Source organism: Maniola jurtina, chromosome 2, assembly GCF_905333055.1.
Source record: "Maniola jurtina chromosome 2, ilManJurt1.1, whole genome shotgun sequence".
Classification (NCBI taxonomy): domain Eukaryota; kingdom Metazoa; phylum Arthropoda; class Insecta; order Lepidoptera; family Nymphalidae; genus Maniola; species Maniola jurtina.
The window spans coordinates 6,291,051-6,313,254 of NC_060030.1; the positions used below are offsets into that span (position 1 = coordinate 6,291,051).

The 22,204-nt window shown below is 34.9% G+C and overlaps 2 protein-coding genes and 1 long non-coding RNA gene across 4 annotated transcripts; 2 read left to right on the forward strand and 1 right to left on the reverse strand.

Moving 5' to 3' along the window:
* Positions 1 to 1,052: 1,052 nt before the first annotated feature.
* On the forward strand, positions 1,053 to 5,265 carry LOC123873776 (regulator of nonsense transcripts 3B). Its single transcript, XM_045918811.1, has 6 exons — positions 1,053 to 1,260; positions 1,343 to 1,556; positions 1,642 to 1,830; positions 2,237 to 2,385; positions 3,567 to 4,322; positions 4,848 to 5,265. Exons 1-6 carry the CDS (start codon positions 1,153 to 1,155, stop codon positions 4,971 to 4,973), a joined length of 1,542 nt encoding a protein of 513 aa, XP_045774767.1. The 5' UTR covers positions 1,053 to 1,152; the 3' UTR covers positions 4,974 to 5,265.
* Positions 5,266 to 5,965: 700 nt separating this feature from the next.
* LOC123873932 lies at positions 5,966 to 7,887 on the forward strand. Its single transcript, XR_006797806.1, has 2 exons — positions 5,966 to 6,653; positions 6,719 to 7,887. It is a non-coding gene; the product is annotated as an uncharacterized LOC123873932 (long non-coding RNA).
* On the reverse strand, positions 6,340 to 21,829 carry LOC123873889 (slit homolog 1 protein-like). 2 transcript variants are annotated; one of them, XM_045918996.1, is made up of 5 exons: positions 21,429 to 21,829; positions 11,235 to 11,432; positions 9,376 to 9,934; positions 9,208 to 9,287; positions 6,340 to 8,412 (listed from the first exon to the last, which is right to left on the reverse strand). In XM_045918996.1, exons 1-5 carry the CDS (start codon positions 21,432 to 21,434, stop codon positions 8,206 to 8,208), a joined length of 1,050 nt encoding a protein of 349 aa, XP_045774952.1. In that variant the 5' UTR covers positions 21,435 to 21,829; the 3' UTR covers positions 6,340 to 8,205. The 2 variants fall into 2 exon arrangements, with proteins under 2 accessions (XP_045774952.1, XP_045774944.1); XM_045918988.1 differs by having other exon boundaries at positions 11,235 to 11,427; positions 21,424 to 21,828.
* Between the last annotated feature and the right edge of the window lie 375 nt (positions 21,830 to 22,204).

Below are 22,204 nucleotides of genomic sequence, written 5' to 3' on the forward strand. Positions count from 1 at the left end.
TGTAAATAGTAGCCGTAAACATGTCTTCGGATAGCATCGGCATCAAAGCTATCGATGCCTACGACTGGTTTTGCTCGTTTTCTCTTTTTTGGTGTGTGAAGTTTATTTTCTTCTGTGCCAGTCTCGCCATATTTTTTTTTAGTTATCCGTCTAACAGTTCGTTGTCCAATATTAAGCGCATCAGCTACGCGTTCAACCACTGACGTTATAGGTAAAATTGGCCCTCCATTTTGAGCTTCACGATCGAAATAGTTACGAAGGCGTATTACGAACTCACGTGTCTGACTATTTAGAACAGTTCTCTGCGTACGTTCGGTCATATCGACGAAATCCACAACAAAGGGCTTGAACAGAGTCCAAATTAACGAGCAAGGGTCAACAGTAATGCAGTATCAATATTTGAAATCCAAAGCCAGGTCAAAACTATATCACAATCGCATTGCACTGACAGTTTATACTTTTCGAAGCAACGTCAATTCGAAACTGCTTTGTTTTGCATTGAGCATTGACGCGAGTTTGCCGGAGGTAGTAGTTGTGCTAGCCAGCGATCCTATGTGACGATCGTATTAGATTCCATTTTTAAAAATTTATTGATATTTTTTTGCGTTTTCAGAGGTTTGTCCACATAGTGAAAATTGTTCATATTCACAAGTACATTCACCTCTTAAATGGTGCAAACTGATTTTTCTACACTTGTATACATTTAAGAAATCAATTTAATAAATAAATTTTGAGTCCTAAACCTAAAACTACATTCGATAAAATTTATGAATCTCTGCACATCACTATCGTCAATAAAGTAATACAATTATTTCCTTCAAAGTCGTTATCAATTAATACGGAACTTCATGAGCGGACAAACGTCAAACCGGCCATCATAGCGTGCCGCTAGTTTAAGTCCTAACCTAACCACTATATATCTATGCCTAACCATAACTTTTGACTCGAACGGGTCCTGGCAACACTGATGTCAAGCTACCCGTTGGAACCCAGAGCCATAAAACCAGTTTAAAAAAAGCTACCCATCGGGCATCGGCCGACGGCCAACAGTCATAACTTCATCATATTGTCAATTGTCATTTTGTTTGACAAACAAAACTCGTTTGTGGTGATAATGATAAATAATTGTGTAAATTAAGCAAATTCTGGACAATGACTGAAGACCAAGATGTTAAAGATTCACAGTCAGACTCGGGCAGCAAAACCTTTGCTAATAAAAACAAAGACAAGAAAGCAAAGCCCCATCGGCCCCTGACAAAAGTGATTTGACATTTGCCACAACATATTTTTATGTGAAAATTACTGTGTTCCGTAAATAATTCTTTTTGGGACTTAATTCCAGATAATACTGCGGCGACTGCCGCCAACTATGACAGAGGAAGCGTTTCTAGAACAAGTATCGCCGATACCAGAACATGATCACTTCTATTTTGCCAAGCCTGACCCTTCTCTTGGCAACAACGTGTACTCTAGGGCCTATATAAATTTTGTGAACGTCGAGGATATATATCTGTTCAGAGACAAATTTGATGGTTACGTATTTTTAGATGAGAAAGGTAACATGCACATAGTTATGGTTTATTTACCACAGTTAAATATGAATGAAGTAATAAAATAGCTACTCTGTGTATATTTTAACAGGTGTTGAGTATGTGGGAATTGTTGAATATGCACCTTTTCAAAGGATTCCAAAAAAGAAGAAGAAGAAAGATCCTAAATGTGGGACCATAGAGAGTGATCCCATTTACCAGGAATTTATAGAGAACCTCAGCAAAGATCAAGAAACTGAGAATCAACCAAAACTTGAATATTCTTATCCTGTAAATGATAGTAAGTATTATTTAAAACTATTGGTGTAAGAATTATACAATCAGTCCACACATTTAGTCTACAAAAAACAAAAACAATAAATGTTTTTGTGCAGTCTGGTAATAAGTGAACACAATAATTATTGCTGATTTAGTACACTTCACTGCACTCAAGTTATAGATTTTATTTTATAAGTATATAAGATGTATGACTTCAGTGAGAAATCTAAGTGATGTTACAAATCATAAAATAGAAAGTCTTTTATATCTACCCATTATTATACACTTGCAACCAATTTAATCAACTCGATTTCTAAGTACTATGCGCATAAAATTGCCAGTTGATTAGATTGCATCGAAGTATTTTATATGAAGGTGTATAATATCAATATAAGATTGCAATATATTATATTTATAATTTATTAAAGCTAATGACAAGAAAGTCCAGTCAACACCATTACTGGAGTATCTCGCAGCACGAAAGCAAGATAAAAGAGGACGAGATGAACGTAGGAGAAGAGAAAATGACAAACGTAAAATGAGAATTGAAAGGAAATCTAAAGATATGCCTATAAAGGTAAGGCAGTGTTGTTTAAATATATTTTTTGTATGAGAAGTGTTTTGTTTGTGAAAGATGAAACTTGTGCTACATAAAACATCCATTATAGTAATATGATTATTTATTATATGAATGCTTTTCCCTTATTCATACACAGCAATGCAAAAAACTTGAAATAAGTGCAAAAGACTGATGTAGAGTTAGCAGTAGAAATGAGTAACAGTAGTGTTTTATTTAATTTATAATTTGACTCAATATAGAGACCGGATGACTTGTCAGAAGATGATAATTGTGGTGATGATTATAATTACAAAAGTAAACAAAGTTTTTGGTATGGAGAACAAAGAGTCTGTCATAAGCCTAAAATTAAATATTCCAATGTGAACAATGATTTGAAAACAACACATGGCTCTGATGAAATAATCAGTACAGATTCAGATTGGGACAGTCATTTTCCGGCTCTAAATATGAAAATACATAATACATTTACAATAATTTCCAATAAAACTTGTGATAAAAAGAACATCCTAGAAGCTATACACAGAAGTGGTGGGGATAATAAGGTTAAAATATATTTTATGTGCTACTAGGGCATATACTTTATTTTTTGTTTATATATTTACTGGATGATGCCTGCAACGTCGTCATCTCTTCTCAAACAAGAGTCTTTGTCAAGAGTTTTTTAAATCCCTAAACTCTAAAAAATAGCCTCTGTGTTAATTCAGGGTATAAGATGTCTCCATTCCAAGTTTCAGCCAAATTGGTTCAGTCATTGTGGCATGAAAGAATAACAATCATCCAAAAATCCAAACTTTCACCTTTAAAATATTATTAGAATGTGAGGAGACTGTCTTTAATTGTATTCTTTTAATTTCTCATTCCATTATACAATCAGCTGTAAGCAGATTTTCTCAGGGTTTATATGGCATGTGAGGCTGATCCATTGTAGGCTCTAGCTGTTATATTACTTGAGAGGCAGAGATTATGAGATACAATAATTTATTTTAATTATCCTTAAAAAGACTAGATGAACTAGAAAATGTTTAGACAGCAGAATATTATTCATATTATAGTAAAAAAATATTACTTCCAAAAATTAAGAACAATTTTATTATGAATCACATGTATCACATATATTGTACTTGTATATACATTATACATATTTCATAACTAATACAACCTATGTTGGGATATTTCAGGAGGATGAGTATGAAAATGATGTAAAGAAAATTAAACCAAGAGAAGGAGACAAAGATAAGCTAAGTGCTGAGAGGGATGATGACATCAAAAGTGACAGCAAAGATAGTACTATATTTGAATCAAAAACATACAGAGATCAAAGAAAAATAGGTACCAGCACTTTGATTGATAAAAAGAAAAAGATAGATAGCGATAGAAAAGAAAGCAAAGATGATGACCTAGATGATAGCAAATATGGCAAAAAAGATAGATATGACAAGTTCAAAGAATCCCCACGTGAACTAAAAAGCAAGAAGTATAGTGACACTAGAAAAGAAAGGTTGAAGCAAACAGAGTTGGGCCAGTCAGACAAGCAGTCTGTTATAAATAAGATGATGTCCACTGAAGGCAAATCTAACTATGATGATATTAAACCATTCACTCAACTACCTCAAGTGAAGACGGATGATTTAACCAAATTAATTGAGGATTTGGACCGTAAAGTCAAACTAGATGAAGCCAAATCAGATTTTAAGTCTCAGAAGGAGTATCTCCAAGAAAAGTTTGACTTGAATTTAAAAAATGATGGTGGTGAAATTACTAAAATGAGAAGGAATAGTCTGGAATCTGGTGACATGCCTAGTAAGGAGGAGTCTGTATTAAAAAGGCAGAAATCTCTGGACGATAGGAGCAAATCTACGGACAGAGAGGGGTCTGAGGAAACAGAAAAAAGTGAAAGTATTGACCGTCGCACTGAAAGGAGAATTAGAAATAAGGTAAATAACTTGACTAATATGCTATTCTTTTTAGATTCAGATTTTTTCCTTTGTTCATCTCTAAATCTCTAAAGTCTGGTCTATTTACAATACTTATATTTATTATTATGTATGTCTGTCTTGTCTGTCTGCTAGCATTTCAAAGTTTAGCCGATTTTGATGAAATTTGGTTCAGAGATAGCTTGTATCCTGGAAAAAGATGGGCTACTTTTGGTCCTGGAAAATCAAAGAGTTCCTACAGAACTTTTAAACAACCTTAATCCACATCAAAGAAAATTCTGAGCATCATCTTCATGGTGCAGTGATAGCTTGCATCCTGGAAATGGACATGCACTAGTTTTATCCCAGAAAATCAAACAGTTCCCATGGCATCATTATCATACTCTCCATAGTGTAGAATTTCAGAATCTACACTGTATCACTTTGTAATTTGTTTATTTGATGGCATCAAAGTATAGTATAAGTGTATATTATTATAGTCGAGTGTATATTACAGTTTAGTAAATATAAATGTTAATTTCACAGGATCGGCCCAGCCTAGTTATCTATCAGCCGGGAATGGGCAAGTTCAGTAAACAGCGTCTGGCAAAGGAAAAAGACACACCGTCGATGGGCAAATCTATAAACGAAAGCGAAAAGAAAGACACTTGAGACAACGGCTACGAAACCCGATATTTGGACATCATTCAACGGAATCACCCTGAAGCTGGCATCAATACAGGTCCTTGCAGATAGTAGAAGAGGACATGAATGTGCCAACTGAAGGACCTACTGTGTTAACTCAGACCTGTTGTTTTTATTGTTTTAATTTACGCGCAAATGAATGCATCCAAGATTTTTAAATCTGTGTAAAAGCATATCAAATGCAATATATTTTTAGCTTGTGACCATTTCAGTTCAGTTTATTTTATTTCTTTTAAATATAGTTCATTTTAAATGGGAAGCATTCGTTTTTTATTAGACTGTTCACGAAACTGTACATTTAGCTGATTTTGCTACACACAATTTGGACTATCTCTAAAGTCAGTCTGTTTAAATTGTCTAAAACATATATTACTCTCCCTTTCATAGTGTGGACTGTGGAAAAAGGATAGCACTATACAGTTCCAAAAGGAGTGCTATCCCTTGTTTCTTGCAGTTAAGGATAGATAGCAATACAGAAAGATTTTAGAGATTTGGATTGACAACAGAATCAGCACTGAGGTACTTAGTGCATAGAGTACAGAAGTATTATTACACTAGTGCAGCCAAAGCAGTAAGTATATTCCGCGGGACAACGCCTTATCGCGACTTTTTCATCGACAAAACGTTGCAAAAGTCGCGAGAGTGATTTATCGTACTGATCGTGCTTAAACTGCAAGTAAGGCGTCTCTCTCGTTTTTTCTGTAGTTATGGCTAATTGAAGCGAAGCCGTCCAGCGCAAATCTCAGCTAGAATTTTCTCATAGGATATGCAAAGAATATAGGTAAATCACTCAGTTCGAAATTAAGGCTCCAGCATGAAACTCAGTGACTGGTGACTGAGGACTGGACAAATGATTTTTCACTGAAAATTTGTTCTCGAAGTTGCCTACTCTTTTTCGAGAGATCCAAAAAAATTGCACACTTAATTAAGTACTATAGGTAAAATGAAAACAATGTTTGTTCTGTAATATTTTGTAAAGATTTAATCCTTCAATAATTTCATATCACAGTGCAGTAGCTAGTTAACTTCCATCTTGTTATATTTGTTTCTAAATTCTAAATATTATTAATTTTATTTATAAATACAAAAATAGTTACATTATCTTTGGCAACATTGTACACGCTATGGCGCATATTACACTCAATAGTATCCGTATCACTCGATGGTTCACTCTAGTTCGATCCACGTTCCACGAGTTTATAATAGGTACAAAAACATTGATGGTTGTTAGGCTAGGCACCTATAGAAATCCTATGACCCGAATCGCGATACGGTATTGATAGTGTAACACCTCCATTAAAGTGCACTGCAACACAACCGTTTATTAGTAATTTTTATTTCTGCCTTATCAAAGGCAGTTGAAGCGAAACGACTTTTATGCTCCGGCTACACGCTCCGTCTTGGCTGAGCAGTTTTAACTGCGTAGGGAAGATCGACCTGTATAATTTTTTGCAGCTTTTGGAACTGCGCGGGATACCGTCTTGGTGTCCACACGCACGCACTGAGCAAACTGACTTGTCTCAGACAAGACGGAGCGTGTGGTCAGAGCGTCTACGTAACGAAACAACCCCACAGGTTGCTGTTCTTATTGTATTTAGGTTCATATTTTCTGCTGTCCTATATCTAGAAAGCTGTTAACTGAAAAAAGTAATTTTAACAGTTATCGTCAAAATTTGGGAATCTGGAAAAAGTAATGTAGATATCTATAAAAGTTTTTTACATCGGACCAAACTGAAAACCTAAAAACCTTGGTCCTTGTTAGCATTTTTTCAGAACTTATTGATTTTTAAAAATTCTCACGTTTTTGGAGATTACTCGAAACTATTTTTTGCAATTGACGGTCTTCTTAGATATGAAGTTTTGTAGTACAGTGTATAACTAGTAACTTATCTATCTTAAAAAAATACCTCTACTAATTATTTGGTATCTTGGAATCCACACGTGCTTTCATGCATATCTGCCATTAAAAAGTTGTCGACTAAGACAAAGGTTCCTTGGTGTGTGTGAAACCAACATATGTAGGTGACGCCAAATTTCTTGAATGCTCTGAAGTTCTTGTTTGCATAATACTTAGATGGTTACATCACCACTTCAGAGCATTCAAGAAATTGGCCATCACCTGCCAACACGCTGCATAGGTACTCTATACCGCACTGCCTTCCTATCTCCTATACATATAGTTTAAAAAGCGGTTAACTGCAAAAAATACTCAAAAATATGGGATTTTAGGAAAACTGATGTTTCTAAAAAAAATTGCTACGTAGAACCAAACTGAAAACTACCTAAACATCGTAGCATTTTTTTAAAACATTAGATTTTGAAAATCTGCAATCATTTTTTTTTTACAGTTAACGGCTTTTTATATAAGTAAAGGACGGCAGTGCACGCAGCGTTAGCATGCCGTTTGTGTTTTTGCACAGCAAAAAAACCTGGCATACTATATTTCACTAGTATTCGAGGGCCGCCTGCATGAGTACGTACCTTACCTGAAGTACGATATACGTATAAGAACCAAGATAGGTATATACAGATATCACACCAAGGCACCCCTACTCTTAGTCATTATAAAATTAGTAATCCTAGTCAGCCTTTGTATAGCCTATTATTTTAATTAAATGTCTTATGGCAGATCTTTCAATCTTCAAGTAAACTTTAACTTAGATAAATATATTATTTGACGATTGATTTTAGATTGAAAAAAATATAGAAATAATTATAGATAAGAGTTATAATAATTTTAAAAGCAAATAATTTATGGTATTAGTATTTGAATTAAATGACTCCTAGTTAATCAGGTTTAATGTGCCAGGAAAACAGCTGATTGTCTCAAAGCCAGTCTATGTAGCCAACTGATGCTTTGGAAAACATGTTGGTGGATTTTTAAAAAGTATCTAGACGGCCACGAACAGTCGTTCGATAGTAAAAATACCCAGCCACAAGCCTGTCGAGCCTGGCATCCAATAGTTTGTTGCAACGGTTGGAGTTTGAACCGCCGACCTTTCCGATGTCTGTCCGCTCCCTTAACCGTTGAGCTATTGAGGCTTTAGAGTTGAAATTCAGTCACATATTATATAGGTTCAAACTTCAAAGGAAATGTATAAGGGCAAATTAATGCGATTCGATTTGGCGATTTAATGGACGCTGGGCTTAACGCCTACCTACTAGTTAACTTAATCTTAAAATAAAGCTATAGCTAGAGCTACGATGCATTGTTTAGTAGTATGGCAGTTGCATTCTTGTCTACATCGGACGGCGGGGCCGAGTGGATGGCTTTACTAGTCTTCTTGGTCTGCGCAACATTATGTCGATGCATTATGTACAGCAGTAGCACGAAGCCGACGAGGAAGCCGAACAGACCGCCAGCGATAGTCAACCAGGTGCGACGAGATGTATTCACGCTTTGTATCTGAAAAAACCGTAATCTTTAATGCTCTAGAAATTACTAGGTATATTTATTATCACTAATTTCTTGCTAACCCGCAACAAAGATATAAAAACCGGCCAAGTGCAAGTCACTCGTGCACCGAGGGTTCCGTACTCAGGTATTTTTTCGACATTTTGCACGATAAATCAAAAAATTAGTAAGGTAAAGTTCTTTTATATGATACCCCACTTGGTATAGTCAACTTACTTTGAAAATTAAAAATACCTACTAAATTTATTTGTTCTTGAACGCATTTTAATTTTTTCTTTGTGATGTAACCACAAAATTCACGGTTTTCGGATTTTTTCCTTTACCTACTTGTGCTGCCTACCTGCCAAGTTTCATGATTCTAGGTCAACGGGAAGTACCCTGTAGATTTTCTTGACAGACATGACAGACAGACAGACAGACAACAAAGTGTAAGTGTAAGTATAAGGATTCCGTTTTTCCTTTTGAGGTACAGAACCCTTATAACGACCTATATGTATAATCTTGTTAAAATACTAACAAGAGTTCCGTCAAGTTTTGTGAAACCGCACCGATAAGTATCTTAAATTATGGTATATGATAGGTTTCCATATAGAAAGTAATGAAAGAAATCGCATTCAAATCGAGTCATCCGTTTGAACGCTACGATGCCACAGACATATACACACGTTAAATTTTTTTTGCCCTCTGATTGCGTTGGGAATTATAAATAGGTGCCCTGTTTAAAATAATCTGAATAATAAAAATTTACTTTAGATATTATATAAGTTACTTATAAATATTGTTTACCTCGGTATATGCATTTTCGCATTTGTGGTAACTAGTATTGAATCTGTCGGGAATGTTAAACTTCGGACAATTTTCAAATTCTGTAAAGAAAAATTACAACATTTTAATCTATCCCCTTTTTTTATAAAATTCAAGTTGGTATCTAGTTAGTTATAAACTTATAGGTACCTCTAGAATTCAGCTGCGAATAGTCAGCTAATTGAAAATAGATCTTTCGTTCTTGGAACCACATTATGCTCATCTTCAAATCACAGAGCTTGATTTTTTCAATGGATTCTGATAAATCCACCTTCGTCAGCTTACACATGGAACTGAAGGCTTGTGCGTCTAGCGTTATCAGAGGATTGTGAGAGATGTTGTATAAAACCAATTGCGGAAGAATACCAAAATCTGGTAACACTTTTATTTTGCAATCGGACAAATCTAACAGTTCTAATGGAGCTTTGATCGGCTTGCTTATTTCCATACTGCTCAAACTTAAATGTAATAACGGATTTCCGTTAAGGTATAACTTTCGTAAAGACGGCAGTTGAAATATAGCGTCTGTTAGCTCGAGTATAACATTTTTAGAGAGATCAAGAGTCTGGAGATTAGTGAGATACGCGAAAGCGTCTTTATGGATGGAATAGATTTGATTTTCGGACAAGTACAAGAATTTTATACTGGAATACGACGACAGCGTGTCGGCGTGTATTTCTTGTAGTTTGTTGTCGCTGAAGTCAAGGATCTGAAAAAGAGAGAAAACAATCAAAATCATTATGTATGTTAGATTTGTTAGATGATACCTATAGTGATAATAACTAATTACGTAAACTTAAAACTAAAGCTACGAGGGTTCTAAACGCGCCCAGGTCTGAGAGGAGCCCACAACAAATTCAGCCGGGTATTCTTTTTTTTATTTTATAATATATTTAGAAACATGTTATTTTTTAAGTTCGTAAGTAAGCCTACCGGCTAGCTTAATCAGGCTGCATCTTTTTACCATAAAAAATACCTGCCTACTTACAGACTATTTTCACAAAGCATTTACAAGTGCCACGAGATAATAAAATTCCTCTTTAAAGTAAGTATGTACATACTTAAATTAGATGGGCATGTACTTAGATTGTCATAGAGTGGCTCGTAAATAAAGAAATAGACTTATAAAAACATTGCAAGTGTGCTTGCCCTGATTAGCGGCACAAAATTGTGGCAACAATTAAAATGACGCGTAAAACTAGATAAGATAAATCATTTCTAGATTAGATAGGTATCTATGTAGGTACGCCTCTTACACATTATTTTAAAATATATTTACCTACCTAAGTATTCATTTGGTACTTATGTTCGGATAACACAGAGTGATAAAGGATTGATTTAAGATTTCTTGATCTTTGTATTCTTTTAACTCCAATTTATGAACTCATGCAAAAAATCAGCTATTTGTCATGAATGTGATCGTCTTTTCCTAGAAATGTAGAGAAAGAAATTTTGGTAGGTTTACCTATCACTTATAAATTGGGTAGGTACCTATGTGTTTTGTTGCTATATTTAGGTACCGATCTCTTTCCTATACCTCACTACCTACATACGTAGCCTTCACGTATTTTTCTTCCATTAGGTTTTTATTTATTTATTTGCTTCTTGTTTATTCACTACTTCCATTAGGTTAGGTACCAACATATCCACATTGCTATAAATCTACACCTGTATCTACACCGTTGCTCCCAACCGTGTCAGACTTTCTGATTAGATACAACATACCTACGTAAATTAAAAATTTATAACACCCCACGACAATTAATGAAGGTTACAGTAACTAGAAAAGAGCTGATAACTTTCAAACGGCTGAACCGATTTTCTTGAATTATAGCTAAGAACACTCTCGATCAAGCCACCTTTCAAACAAAAAAAAAACTAAATTAAAATAGGTTTATTAGTTTTAATAAAAATTAGTTATTAGTTTAGGAGCTACGATGCCACAGACAGATACACAGATAACACCCCTCTTTTTGGGTCGGGGATTAAAAGTAATGACAATTGCCTACCTCAATACCACCCCTGAGGCTCGGTATTTTGGACAGTCTGAGACCACCGCAGTGAGCCCCGTACATCTCGAAGGCGTACTCGTAGGTACATCGCGTGGGCTTCGAGGCCAGTGCTTCTATGTCTGTCATCTCTTTAGCGTAGGTGTGAGCTGTAGATGTCAGCACAAGCAAGAGCGATGGAAATATTGAAGATCTGTAAAATAAATAATAATAATTTTACTCTTTATAGGACTTATTTTACATTCTTAATGTACCAATTTAGTAGGTAGGTATAATATAGAATGTTAATATAGGGTTCATTACTTAGGTATTTTATTTGTAGGTAGGCATAGATGATTAAGTTGTGAATCTTATGACAACTCTACCACAGTTTTCCGAGTACATCATAAAACTGTGACGTGACTCTACCACGGTCGATTCGGAAAACAGATTCTATTGAGAAGAGCCGGCCAGAACCTACATATACTTTTCAAAAGGGATGATAACATCGAAAACTTATCACACTGTCTCTATTTTATTTAGATATCTAATATTAAAAAATATAGTCGTGTATTTTTTTCGTAATTTCCTTGACAAAAATATAAAAGGAAGCGTGAAAGTATAGGTACCACGTTCGTTAGTTCGTTTTTCTATTGAACAATGAACCTACATGACCTAAACCTACATAGGTTAGTATCTATAATAAGTACCTATGCGGTGTGCAATGACAAACCAATTCTTTCGATTAACATTGGCAGGGGCGTGGGCCCGTCATAAAGATCAATCAGACAATTGGGGCCGCCAGCCGCCACGCACGATGCGCAGGAGTGTCCCTCACAATGCCCAGAGCTTCCGTTTGATGGCTCACTGGAGGCATAAATGTTCCAAGGAGTATTTACTCAAACACTCATTGACCTTTGATAGTAGGATACTATTACTTCCGGCTGTCCACTTAGTTAACAGTCCTAAGAAAATTAGAATACATGATTTTTTAAAGATAATTTATAAGATTTAATCATTAGAATCATGATTTTTTAAAGAGCTTCTTAAAAATTCATTGATATTTTCGTATGAACCAGGTTCCTGGAACTTTCTCAGTACTAACTATAACTATAACTGTACTAACTATAACTGTTCTACAAAAATAATACTTAATTAAATTATTACTCTACCATTTAGTTTATTGCTAGTAGGTAATTCGTATGAACTACTAGCAATAAACAAACTGGTCGCAATCTGTCAGACTGCGCATTGGCTACAATATTCTGTTTACTACATTACCTATCTCTTAGTGCTCCTAACTCTATTTTACTCGCTCTTGATCTCCTAAAAAAAAAATGCGCGGATTTTTCCATTCGCTGCGGCCAAAATAATATGCAATGGCCCCCCTCCTCCACTTCGTAAGGAGAGTGATGACTGGATCCAAATATTAATTCTGTTTCCTATGTTTATACATATAGAAGAGCATATTTTGTCCAGCAGCCAGAAACGTAGTTAGTCTCTTACCATTTAGCAATAAACATAATATCTTACTAAATGTATGTAGAGCGGTGATAGCTAGTGGTCTAGAATCGGCGACCTCCTGAATACTATTCGGGAGGTCAGGGGTTCAATCCCGGGCACGCACTCTTCTGAAACTTTTCTGAGTTATGTACATTCTCTTTCTTTAACGGTGAAAAAAAACATTGTGAGGAAACCTGCATGCCTGAGAGTAGGTACTTCATAATCTTTTTAAAAGATATGTGAATCCAGTTTGGCCAAGGGCGGCAGCGTGGCGGGCTATGACCCTTCTTATTCTGAGAGAAGACCTCTGCTCAGTAGTGGGCCGGCGATGGGTTGATCATGATGATGACAAATGTAAATATACCTACTCGCTCGCATACAGTTTATGCTGTAACCACTTTGAAAGTGATAAGTACCTAACTCGTACAAAAAGTGTGAATCAACTGTGCGAGTTTAGTTCTACGAAGTAAACGACTAATTGCAACCAATATCTGTCGGAGAGACCAAGTGGTCAATTAAAGGAATTAATTTGACCTCTATTCGTTAAGAAGGGACCCTTGTCTTTGAAAAAACTTCGCGATCTTCACTTCGATGCATCAGAGTATCTACTTACTAATAAATAAAATTGAAGTGTCTGTCTGTTTGAACGGGCTAATCTTCGGAATGGCTGAACCTATTTTGACGGAACTTTCACAGATAAGTAGAGGACTAACCAAGGAGTAATATGTTACTTTTCTAACCGACTTTGAAAATGGAGTAGTTGTGTTTTTCTACCTATGCACTGATATCTCCGAGATTTCTGAACCGATTTGCGTAATTTTTTTTAATCGAAAGAGGAACTTGGAGAAATTGTTCCATAAAAAATTTGATTCCAACTCCTCAATCCTGATGCTGCAGGGGATCTGACCAATCTACGCGGGTGAAGCTGCAATCATCTAGTCTACTTATGATAGTGAATGATAAAATTAGGATTAAGTTACAACTTATCTACACAAGTAAGTATACAATATCTAAACAGAATTTTTGTGTAGGTATTTTTTTTTAAAGATTAACTAGCTATCAATCCATATCAATATTAAAAGACGTATCTACGGTCTACCTACCTACTTAATGTTGTAAATGTGAACAGAAAGCGTGTCTGTCTGCTACCTTTTCATAGCCCATCCGATACCTAAACTCATTTTCACGATATTTGATACAGAGATACTCGTAGCTTGTACCTACCTTTTCCCGAGACGGACATAGGCTACTTTTTATCCTGGAAAACCGAAGAGTTCAAAGTACCTGAATCGCAGACATCAGCTATCATGTTTTTTTGTTTAACCTTCAACAGTTTATTCTTGAACGCTAAAATAAGATATCAGATACCGTTTCACTTAGATATATATTATCTCTAACAATAATATTTAGGGCATGGTCAATTACCTAATGTGAAGTTATGAAATGAGATCATCTTCGATTAATTACTTAAATTATATTGGGGAAGTTCAACTCACTGATTCATTTCTCGAAAAATAAACTATCAACCCCTAGATCTATAGTCAATTTCTGTGAAAAAAAATTTTAGGGTATTGAACCTTGAGGAGTCGAGTTTATAGATATTTTTGGATTTGGGTAGGTATGCATTGGCTCCAATTTGACTGAAGTTTTTTCTATTTCGGATAGAAATGTATTAATTAGAAGAACAATAAAGAGTGATATAAGTACATGTTCACGTTATAAATCTTTGTGACAAAAGTAACAAAAAACCCAGTCATAGAAGTATTAGCACAACAGTAGGTAATCGAGTAGGTAAATGTTAAAAAGATGGGAGATTGACCATCATTGTCATATCACGAGGATGTCTCTCATTATCCCCGCACGGCACTGTTATTGCATTACTTTAGACTGGCTAATTTGCTATTAATCTAACTCCAATTATTTTCATTATATTCGCTGACGAATAACTAAGTCGTTTTACAATGTCACCACATCACGGCGGAAAATTATAGGTGCGGTGTGTAGAGCGCGGAAACGTGTATTTCAGGAAGTGTTTTTGTTTGACGGTTATTTAACTAAATATTAATACTGACTATTCAGAATCAGTACTATTTGGTAAAGTTATAATAGTTGTAATAATATTGTAGTAATGCAAAATATTTATATGTGTACCTAGTATTAATGGGTATGGGGTAGTTATTATTAAGTACCTAATTGTAGAAAATAGGAAAGAATCTTAGTCGCATTCAAATCTTCTCATAGTGTTGCCATGTAGATGCAGCTCTCTTTCATCGTTAGTTACCTAGTAGGTATTTACTTAAATTCGTAATAAATATTTTCTATCTCTACCTGAACTAGAAATAAATAGAAACAGGTATTAATGATCTTAATTTTTTGTAAACTGTACATTAGGATATTTGCGCTGCCCATTTAGATCTAATATTTAGGTTTAATGGCAAAAGCAATAGACATGAAAAGACATTCCTACCTCTAGTAATGCGATATCAATGCAAACAGTTATTTATAACGTTCAAATAATATGTTCCTAACAACTAATAATATAAATACGAAGGTGTGTCTGAGTTTTCACGGCCCATCTGATAACCGATTTTGAGATACAGATAGGTATAACGGGATGGACATAGACTACTTTTTTCCCCGGAAAAACAAAGAGTTCTAAAATCCTTCGATATACTTAATCCACGCTGACGAAGTCGCTGCATCATCTAGTCATATAACCATTTAAACTAACTGGATAGGTAACAAATATAACTTTTACTTTATGGGCATATAAATAATATAGTATTATAATTATTAGGTAGATATAGGTAGGTATAGTTAGAAATAAATATAGATTTTACTCAGATGAGTGGTACCTAATTATTTGGAAGCGATATAAGGTACCCAATTTGATATAAAAATGGCATATATAGAAATGTATACATATTAATAAGTAGGTACCTAAAGAATTATATTTATTTTATGTCATGAATTACAATAAATATTATAGAACGATTATTGTATGATAGCTCTATCACATACATGTCACATTTTATCATAGACATATTGAAGTACAAGAATAATAACCGTGTTAAAAACCTCGATAGCTCAGCGCTTAAAAAAGTGGACTCAATTCCAAAAGGTTGTAGTTTTGAATCGGTTGATCTCTTATATCGAAGTTTAGACAAAGGCAGACAAAATACATAGACTGCTAAAATCAGAACCTTTCCTCTTGGCTTTCCCATAGTGGGTAAAAAGATAAAATGGAACAATTTATTTTACCAAATTAAAAGTTTCATTGTGTTAATTACAAAAATATACCTAAGCACCTGAGATAACTTATAATTCGGTCATTTCAACGGGTGCGGGTGATTGGAAAGTGGAAACCGATTGAGCCCAATCAACCGGGAGGTGAACGCCATGGATTTCTAAGTTATGGTGGTTTTAAGACTTCGATTTTTTTCGAACCGAAAACAAATAATTCGATCTAAAAGAACTGCCCTATTCAACGAAATAAAATGATACTTCTTTTAACAACTAACGAACTGTACCTATACTATGTAGGTAGGCAGTGGTGAATACACCTACACTGATCATAAAGGGCAATAATTATTTAAAAGCTGATTTAGAAATCCGCGCGAGGAATAGATAGGTGAAAAAGTGTAACTTTGTTTTACAGTCGGGAAAGTTTCCTATTTCATAAAGGATGCAACGCAAACGTTTATCAAATGCACCGATATCTTGAGTCAAAGCTTATCACGTCAGTAAACGACGAACTTGGTATACCTATTCGTAGGCACATCTCTGGATTGGAAATAAAGAGCGACTCATAGTCCCAGAGGTCAAAAACGATAACCTTTGGGAGATTGTTAATTAATAGCCGTTCACAGAAAACTGCTGTAGTCTCCTCTGCTATATGCGCATACTGCAGAGAAGGTTATCAAAGGGTATAAATATAAATTATACCTATATAAATGTGTAATTTAATGTAATGAGTAGATATACGCCCGTTTTAAGTGTAGTCGATTTGAAAGTTCTAACAATAAATTCTAATTAGTTATCCGTCATTAAAATATACGCATTTGTAAAGATTTTCATTTAGATTTTATGAACAGTAAATTATAACTTAAGTAGGGAGGCACCTACCTTTTATTTAGGAAACTATCATACGTACTTACTGCATACTAATATGCCCAATGATAACGAACGTTGACGTTATTTAGATTGTTAATTAGGTAAATAAAGTAGGTAAGTAGTTTTTCAAAAAATTGAATCACATCTATCTAGCTAATCTTGGGCTAATCCAGGTGAATCTTAAGCTAGATGGATCGGATGTGATTTACATACTAAACATAAATACTAAACAGTAGGTATCTATTATAAGTAGATACAAATAGATACGACTTACGAGTAGATAGGCAAGTAATAATCAGCATCATAGTCAATTCAATCCATCGCCGGCCAACTACTGAGCACGGGTCTCGCTCTCAAAATGAGAACGGTTACACTGCCCAAGTGCGGTTTGACACTTTAAATCTTTGAGAATATTACGGAGAACTCTCATACAGTATCCCCCACGAATCACGCTACTTTCCTTCAGATATAGTTAGTACCTAACCTAATATACCTACCTACTTATTTCAAGCCTGTGACTTTTTCCTAGATATGATCTAGCCATCGAGTTGAGAACTTGGTGTTTAAAGGTGGGTGGTGTGGTCTTATTGTGACAAGCGCTATTTTTAGCGGTTGAACTAGAATTTAGGTCTTCTTTAATCTCTACCTATTTCAATTTTACCTTACTAATTTTCTATAAGGCAAAAATACTCCGAATAGTTTGGATTCTCGACTTCACGACCTAACCGGTGCAGTGCACTGAAATAATTTTCAGTGACGAAAATTTTTTCGTTACAAAAAAAGGATTGAACTGATAAGGTTGATTCACTCTGTTTTACCGTGAAAATTTGGTACGTACCTTAGTAGATAGATAATAAGTGATTCATATTTTACTATAAAATGTAAACGTAGATACAGGGTTTTTTTTTTAATAATGTGTAAAGCATTTTTTTTTTGTACGCTTATTTTCGTCGGTAAGCGACGATGCAATGGCAACTGGGTACGACGGTGTGGGTGTTATGCCTAGGCTGTTTGACGCGCAACTCTATTTTTCAGAAATATGTACGTTGTAAGAAAAATATCACATGATTTAACGGTGAACGAAAACACCGTGAGAAAACCTGCATGCCTGCGAGTTCTCGATAATGTTTTCAAAGGTGTGTGAAGTCTGCCAATCCGCACTTGGCAAGCGCTATGTACTATGGCCAACCCTTCTCAATCTGAGTGGAATTCCGTGCTCAGTAATGAGCCAGTGAATGAGTTGATAATGACTAACTTACTTACTCAGCATCTACGAGTGCAAACGACGAGGTCCTGGGTTCGATTTCAAAAAAATAAAAATATACCTTCCTATTACCTTTTTTTCTGTCAAGAAATTTTCAGTGCCTACTACCTAGTCCGCAGTCATGAAGTTAGGCAGCTTTTTATCTTCGAGCTTCGTGCCTCGGAAGACACGTAAAGCTGTCGGTCTTGCGGCTACCCAATATTTCTACGATCGCGTGTCGAATTGCTGTCCCATTGCATCTAGTGAAATTTTAACTCATTTGTACATATCTATGCTCATTTGTAGGTTTAGGTTTAAAGATATTTATTCTCATAAAGACATAGAAAAGTCATTCACATGAGAACTTAACTCTAAGAATACACTATTCGCCATTTTTTTGCTTAAATAAATAGTACTCATTCAATGCATTTATCGAAGTAACTTGAATTACTCATAATGTGAGCAGCTAACTCAGTTTTAAATGCATTGAATGAGTGTACATTTTTTATCTGTGCCGGTATTTTATTGTAAAGTTTAGCTCCTTCATAGGTAAGGGTTTTTCTGCCATAATTTGTTCTGGTTTTGGGTAGGACAAGGTAACTGGCTCGACGAGTTTTAGTTTTAATTTTTGTAAATGTGATATCTGTGTGAATTGTTTTATTTATAGTTTTTCTAACAAAAATACATGTGTTGTATATATATAACTGATGAACGTTCATAATTTTGGTGTCAATATAAAGTTTTTTAGTTGATGTTCGAAAGGGATATTGGAAAAGAATTTTTATTAATTTGTTTTGAGCAGTTTGCAGATGAGCTAATCTTGTCTTGGCAGCACTTCCCCAGACTTCAATTAAGTATATTAAGTGTGGTTTAATTAGGGTATTATAGATAGTATAACGAAGCTCACGTGGTATAGATTTTGCTAGATTTCTGATAGACCCGGTCATAGCTGCCAATTTGCTTCTAACGTATTCAATTTGAGTATTCCAATTTAAATAATTATCTAACCTTAATCCAAGGTATTTTTCATTGTGTTTTTGATGTAACGGAATATTGTCAATTGTAAGAGGTTGATATGATTGAATTAATTTGTTTTTAGCTTTAAAGATTATGTAGGATGTTTTTGAAATATTTATCGTTAATAGATTATATTTAAACCATTCAGACAAAGTGTTTAAATCTTCTTGAGCTTGACTAATAAGAGTTCCAATAGATGGCCCAAAATAGAACAAGCAGGTATCGTCTGCATAGAGAGTTAAATGACCATGCAATCCTAATTCTTGGATATTGTTTATGTAGACCAAAAAAAGTAACGGGCCTAAAATAGAACCTTGTGGAACACCACATGTTACAGCTAAAGCCTTGCTTTGATGTTCGCCTGATTTGACAATTTGTGCTCTATTGGTTAGGTACGATTGAAACATTTTTAGGGCAATGCCATTTATTCCAATTGTTTCAAGTTTTTTTAATAGCAATTTTGGGCTTACGGTATCGAAGGCCTTTTTCAAATCAATAAAAATGCCTAAAACTATATTTTTGCCATCAATACCGTGTTTGATTTTAGTGACAAGGTCAATCGTAGCAGTAAGAGTACTGCTTTTTGGTCTGAAGCCATATTGTCGAGGAGAGATAAAATTAATTGAGTCAAGATATTGTTGCAACCTATTGTACAATATTCTTTCCAGAACTTTTGACAGTAATGGCAACACAGAAATAGGTCTGTAGTTTCCCGGATCCGATTTATGGCCTGATTTGTAAATTGGTGTAACCTTCGCAAGTTTTAATGTATCTGGAAACACTCCATGTACAAGTAAGTAATTGAAGCATTCTTTTAAAGGGTTAGCTATTTGATTTAGTATGCATTTTATTATTTTAGTACTTATGCCGTCTATTCCTACGCTGCAATTATTATTAAGGTTAGTTATTATTTTAGTTATTTCATTGATTGTACAGGGTTCAAAAGTGGATAGCTCAGAGCCAGATTGGAGAGAAGTTTGAGGTAAGGCGTGGGAGAAATTATTGTGGTAGGACTTTGTAATGTCACTAGTCTAAATACTAATAGATAAATTGTTTCAAACTTCGATGATTCAACATTTGGTGACAATAAAAGATAAATTTTCGTGACGTTAATCAAATAAGTATTATTATTTAGCGTTCATTTTCCACCTTGATAACCGCTAACAAGTTATTATACTTTTTTTAATCGAACATAATAAACAAGTGGGTAAGTAGGCAGATGCTTAGGGATATACCAACTGTAAGTAGGTATATATTAAGTGCCTAGCTATTTCAAATAGAATTTCTTACGTTAAGTTTGTCGGTTGATAATGACTCTATCACAGAAATAAATTTATGATTTCCACTCTACAGCAGTTTTCAAAAAGCATAAATTTTCAATAACTTTTCCAATAATTTATCTATGTACCTACCTATCTAACTAGGTACCTTGTACCTTGTATACTCAATTACGTGTGCCTATATAAAATGCTTTTAAGGCATTGCATATCACTTGCTTTAACGGAAACTTGAATGACTGAGAGTTTTCCATTCTCAAAGAGCTCAACGGTTGAGGACTGAATTCCGAAAGGTCGGCGGTTCAAACCCCACCCGTTGCACTATTGTCATACCCACTCCTGGCACAAGCTTTACGCTTAATTGGAGGGGAAAGGGGAGTATTAGTCATGATTAGCATGGCTAATATTCTTATTTAAAAAAAAGGTTCGTGAAGTTTGCCAATCTACGCTTAGGCAACGTGGTGGATTATGGGCTTCTCATTCTCATTCTGAGAGGTGTTAGTAGTGGGCTGGCGCGGCGACGGGTGGAGTTGATGATCATTACTAAATGTAACCTAGGCATGTAAGTCATTGTGGATATGATTATATTATATTTAGGCATTTTAACTATATTGTATCAAATTCTTTCCTTACAGATTTGGTAGAAAATTGTTATAAACGAGTAGGTACCTACTAGGCAGGTATGGGTGCATAATAATCCGTATTTTGATATCTAGAAATTATAATGGTAAGGTATATAGGTACTAAGTAGATACCTACCTACACGCCTAGTTACATAGTATAATTAATATAGAACAATGATTTCATTCCTTTATTAAGAGCAGAAGATTCCTAAGGCCCAATACATAATGTATGAATTATAACAATAGTTTATCTATAATTTATATGTACATACCTATCAACCTTAATCGAGTACATAGGTGATAGGTATGAACCTACACGTAAAATAAATTAGTCCTAATGTAAAATTGTTCAAACATGGGTACTTGGTACGTCTAGACACAGCGTAGGCCTATCTAGGTATATTCATAGTTTCCAAGTTAAAAAAAGTACCTACCTAATCATCATGAAATCCTGTAATTCAATACACAGTCACCGTATATCGAACTCTGAAGTCAACATCACCAACACGGAGCGTTCGTAAATTCTTCACTGATCACAAACACTTTAGAGAAGCGAAATCACCAACGGAAGGCGTTCGTTGAATTGATTCAATTACAGCACTCCTCTGCACATTGACTCCGGTGTGGAGTCCTTAATGCAGAGATGTTTTTCTCTCGGAGGATCAAATGATACTGTCGCGTTAATCTTTTATCAACATTTGTCATTCTACAGCACCCAGTATCAATAATTGGAGCTACGAGAAGCCCGCCTGAGACAATGAATACGTGAACAATCGTAGCAACCGAATATCTAATAATTGACGAGCTCCTATCTGAATGATGCGATTGGTCGCATGATTATGTTTATTCTTGAAGTGTGTTTGTGATAAGTAAATGACTGTCTTTGTTTTGGACATTTGCTTAATTATAATAGAATCTTTCGAATGCATTTTACACTAATGTACGTATTAAGTACCTAATTAATCTATTTCTTCATTAATAACTAGCTGTATGCCTATTATAAGTTATAACTAGGCCGGTAGGTAGCTATTATATGAGTAGGTAGGTACAGGTAGTTAGCTGTTCTACCTGCAAAGGTGTACTAATCTTCATATAAAATAACTAGCTGATGCCCACGACTTCATACGCGTGGGTAATAGGTTTTTCAAAAATCCCGTGGGAACTCTTTGATTTTCCGGGATAAAAGTAGCCTATGTGTTAATCCAGGGTAGGTAT

Coding starts and splice junctions, on each gene's coding strand:
- LOC123873776 (XM_045918811.1), top strand. CDS start 1,153: ATGACTGAAGACCAAGATGTTAAAGATTCACAGTCAGACTCGGGCAGC. Junction 1,557..1,641: donor CGTATTTTTAGATGAGAAAG/GTAACATGCACA, acceptor ATATTTTAACAG/GTGTTGAGTATGTGGGAATT. Junction 1,831..2,236: donor TTCTTATCCTGTAAATGATA/GTAAGTATTATT, acceptor AATTTATTAAAG/CTAATGACAAGAAAGTCCAG.
- LOC123873889 (XM_045918996.1), bottom strand. Junction 9,288..9,375: donor TTCGCAGCTGAATTCTAGAG/GTACCTATAAGT, acceptor TTTTCTTTACAG/AATTTGAAAATTGTCCGAAG. Junction 8,413..9,207: donor GCGAAAATGCATATACCGAG/GTAAACAATATT, acceptor CGGTTTTTTCAG/ATACAAAGCGTGAATACATC.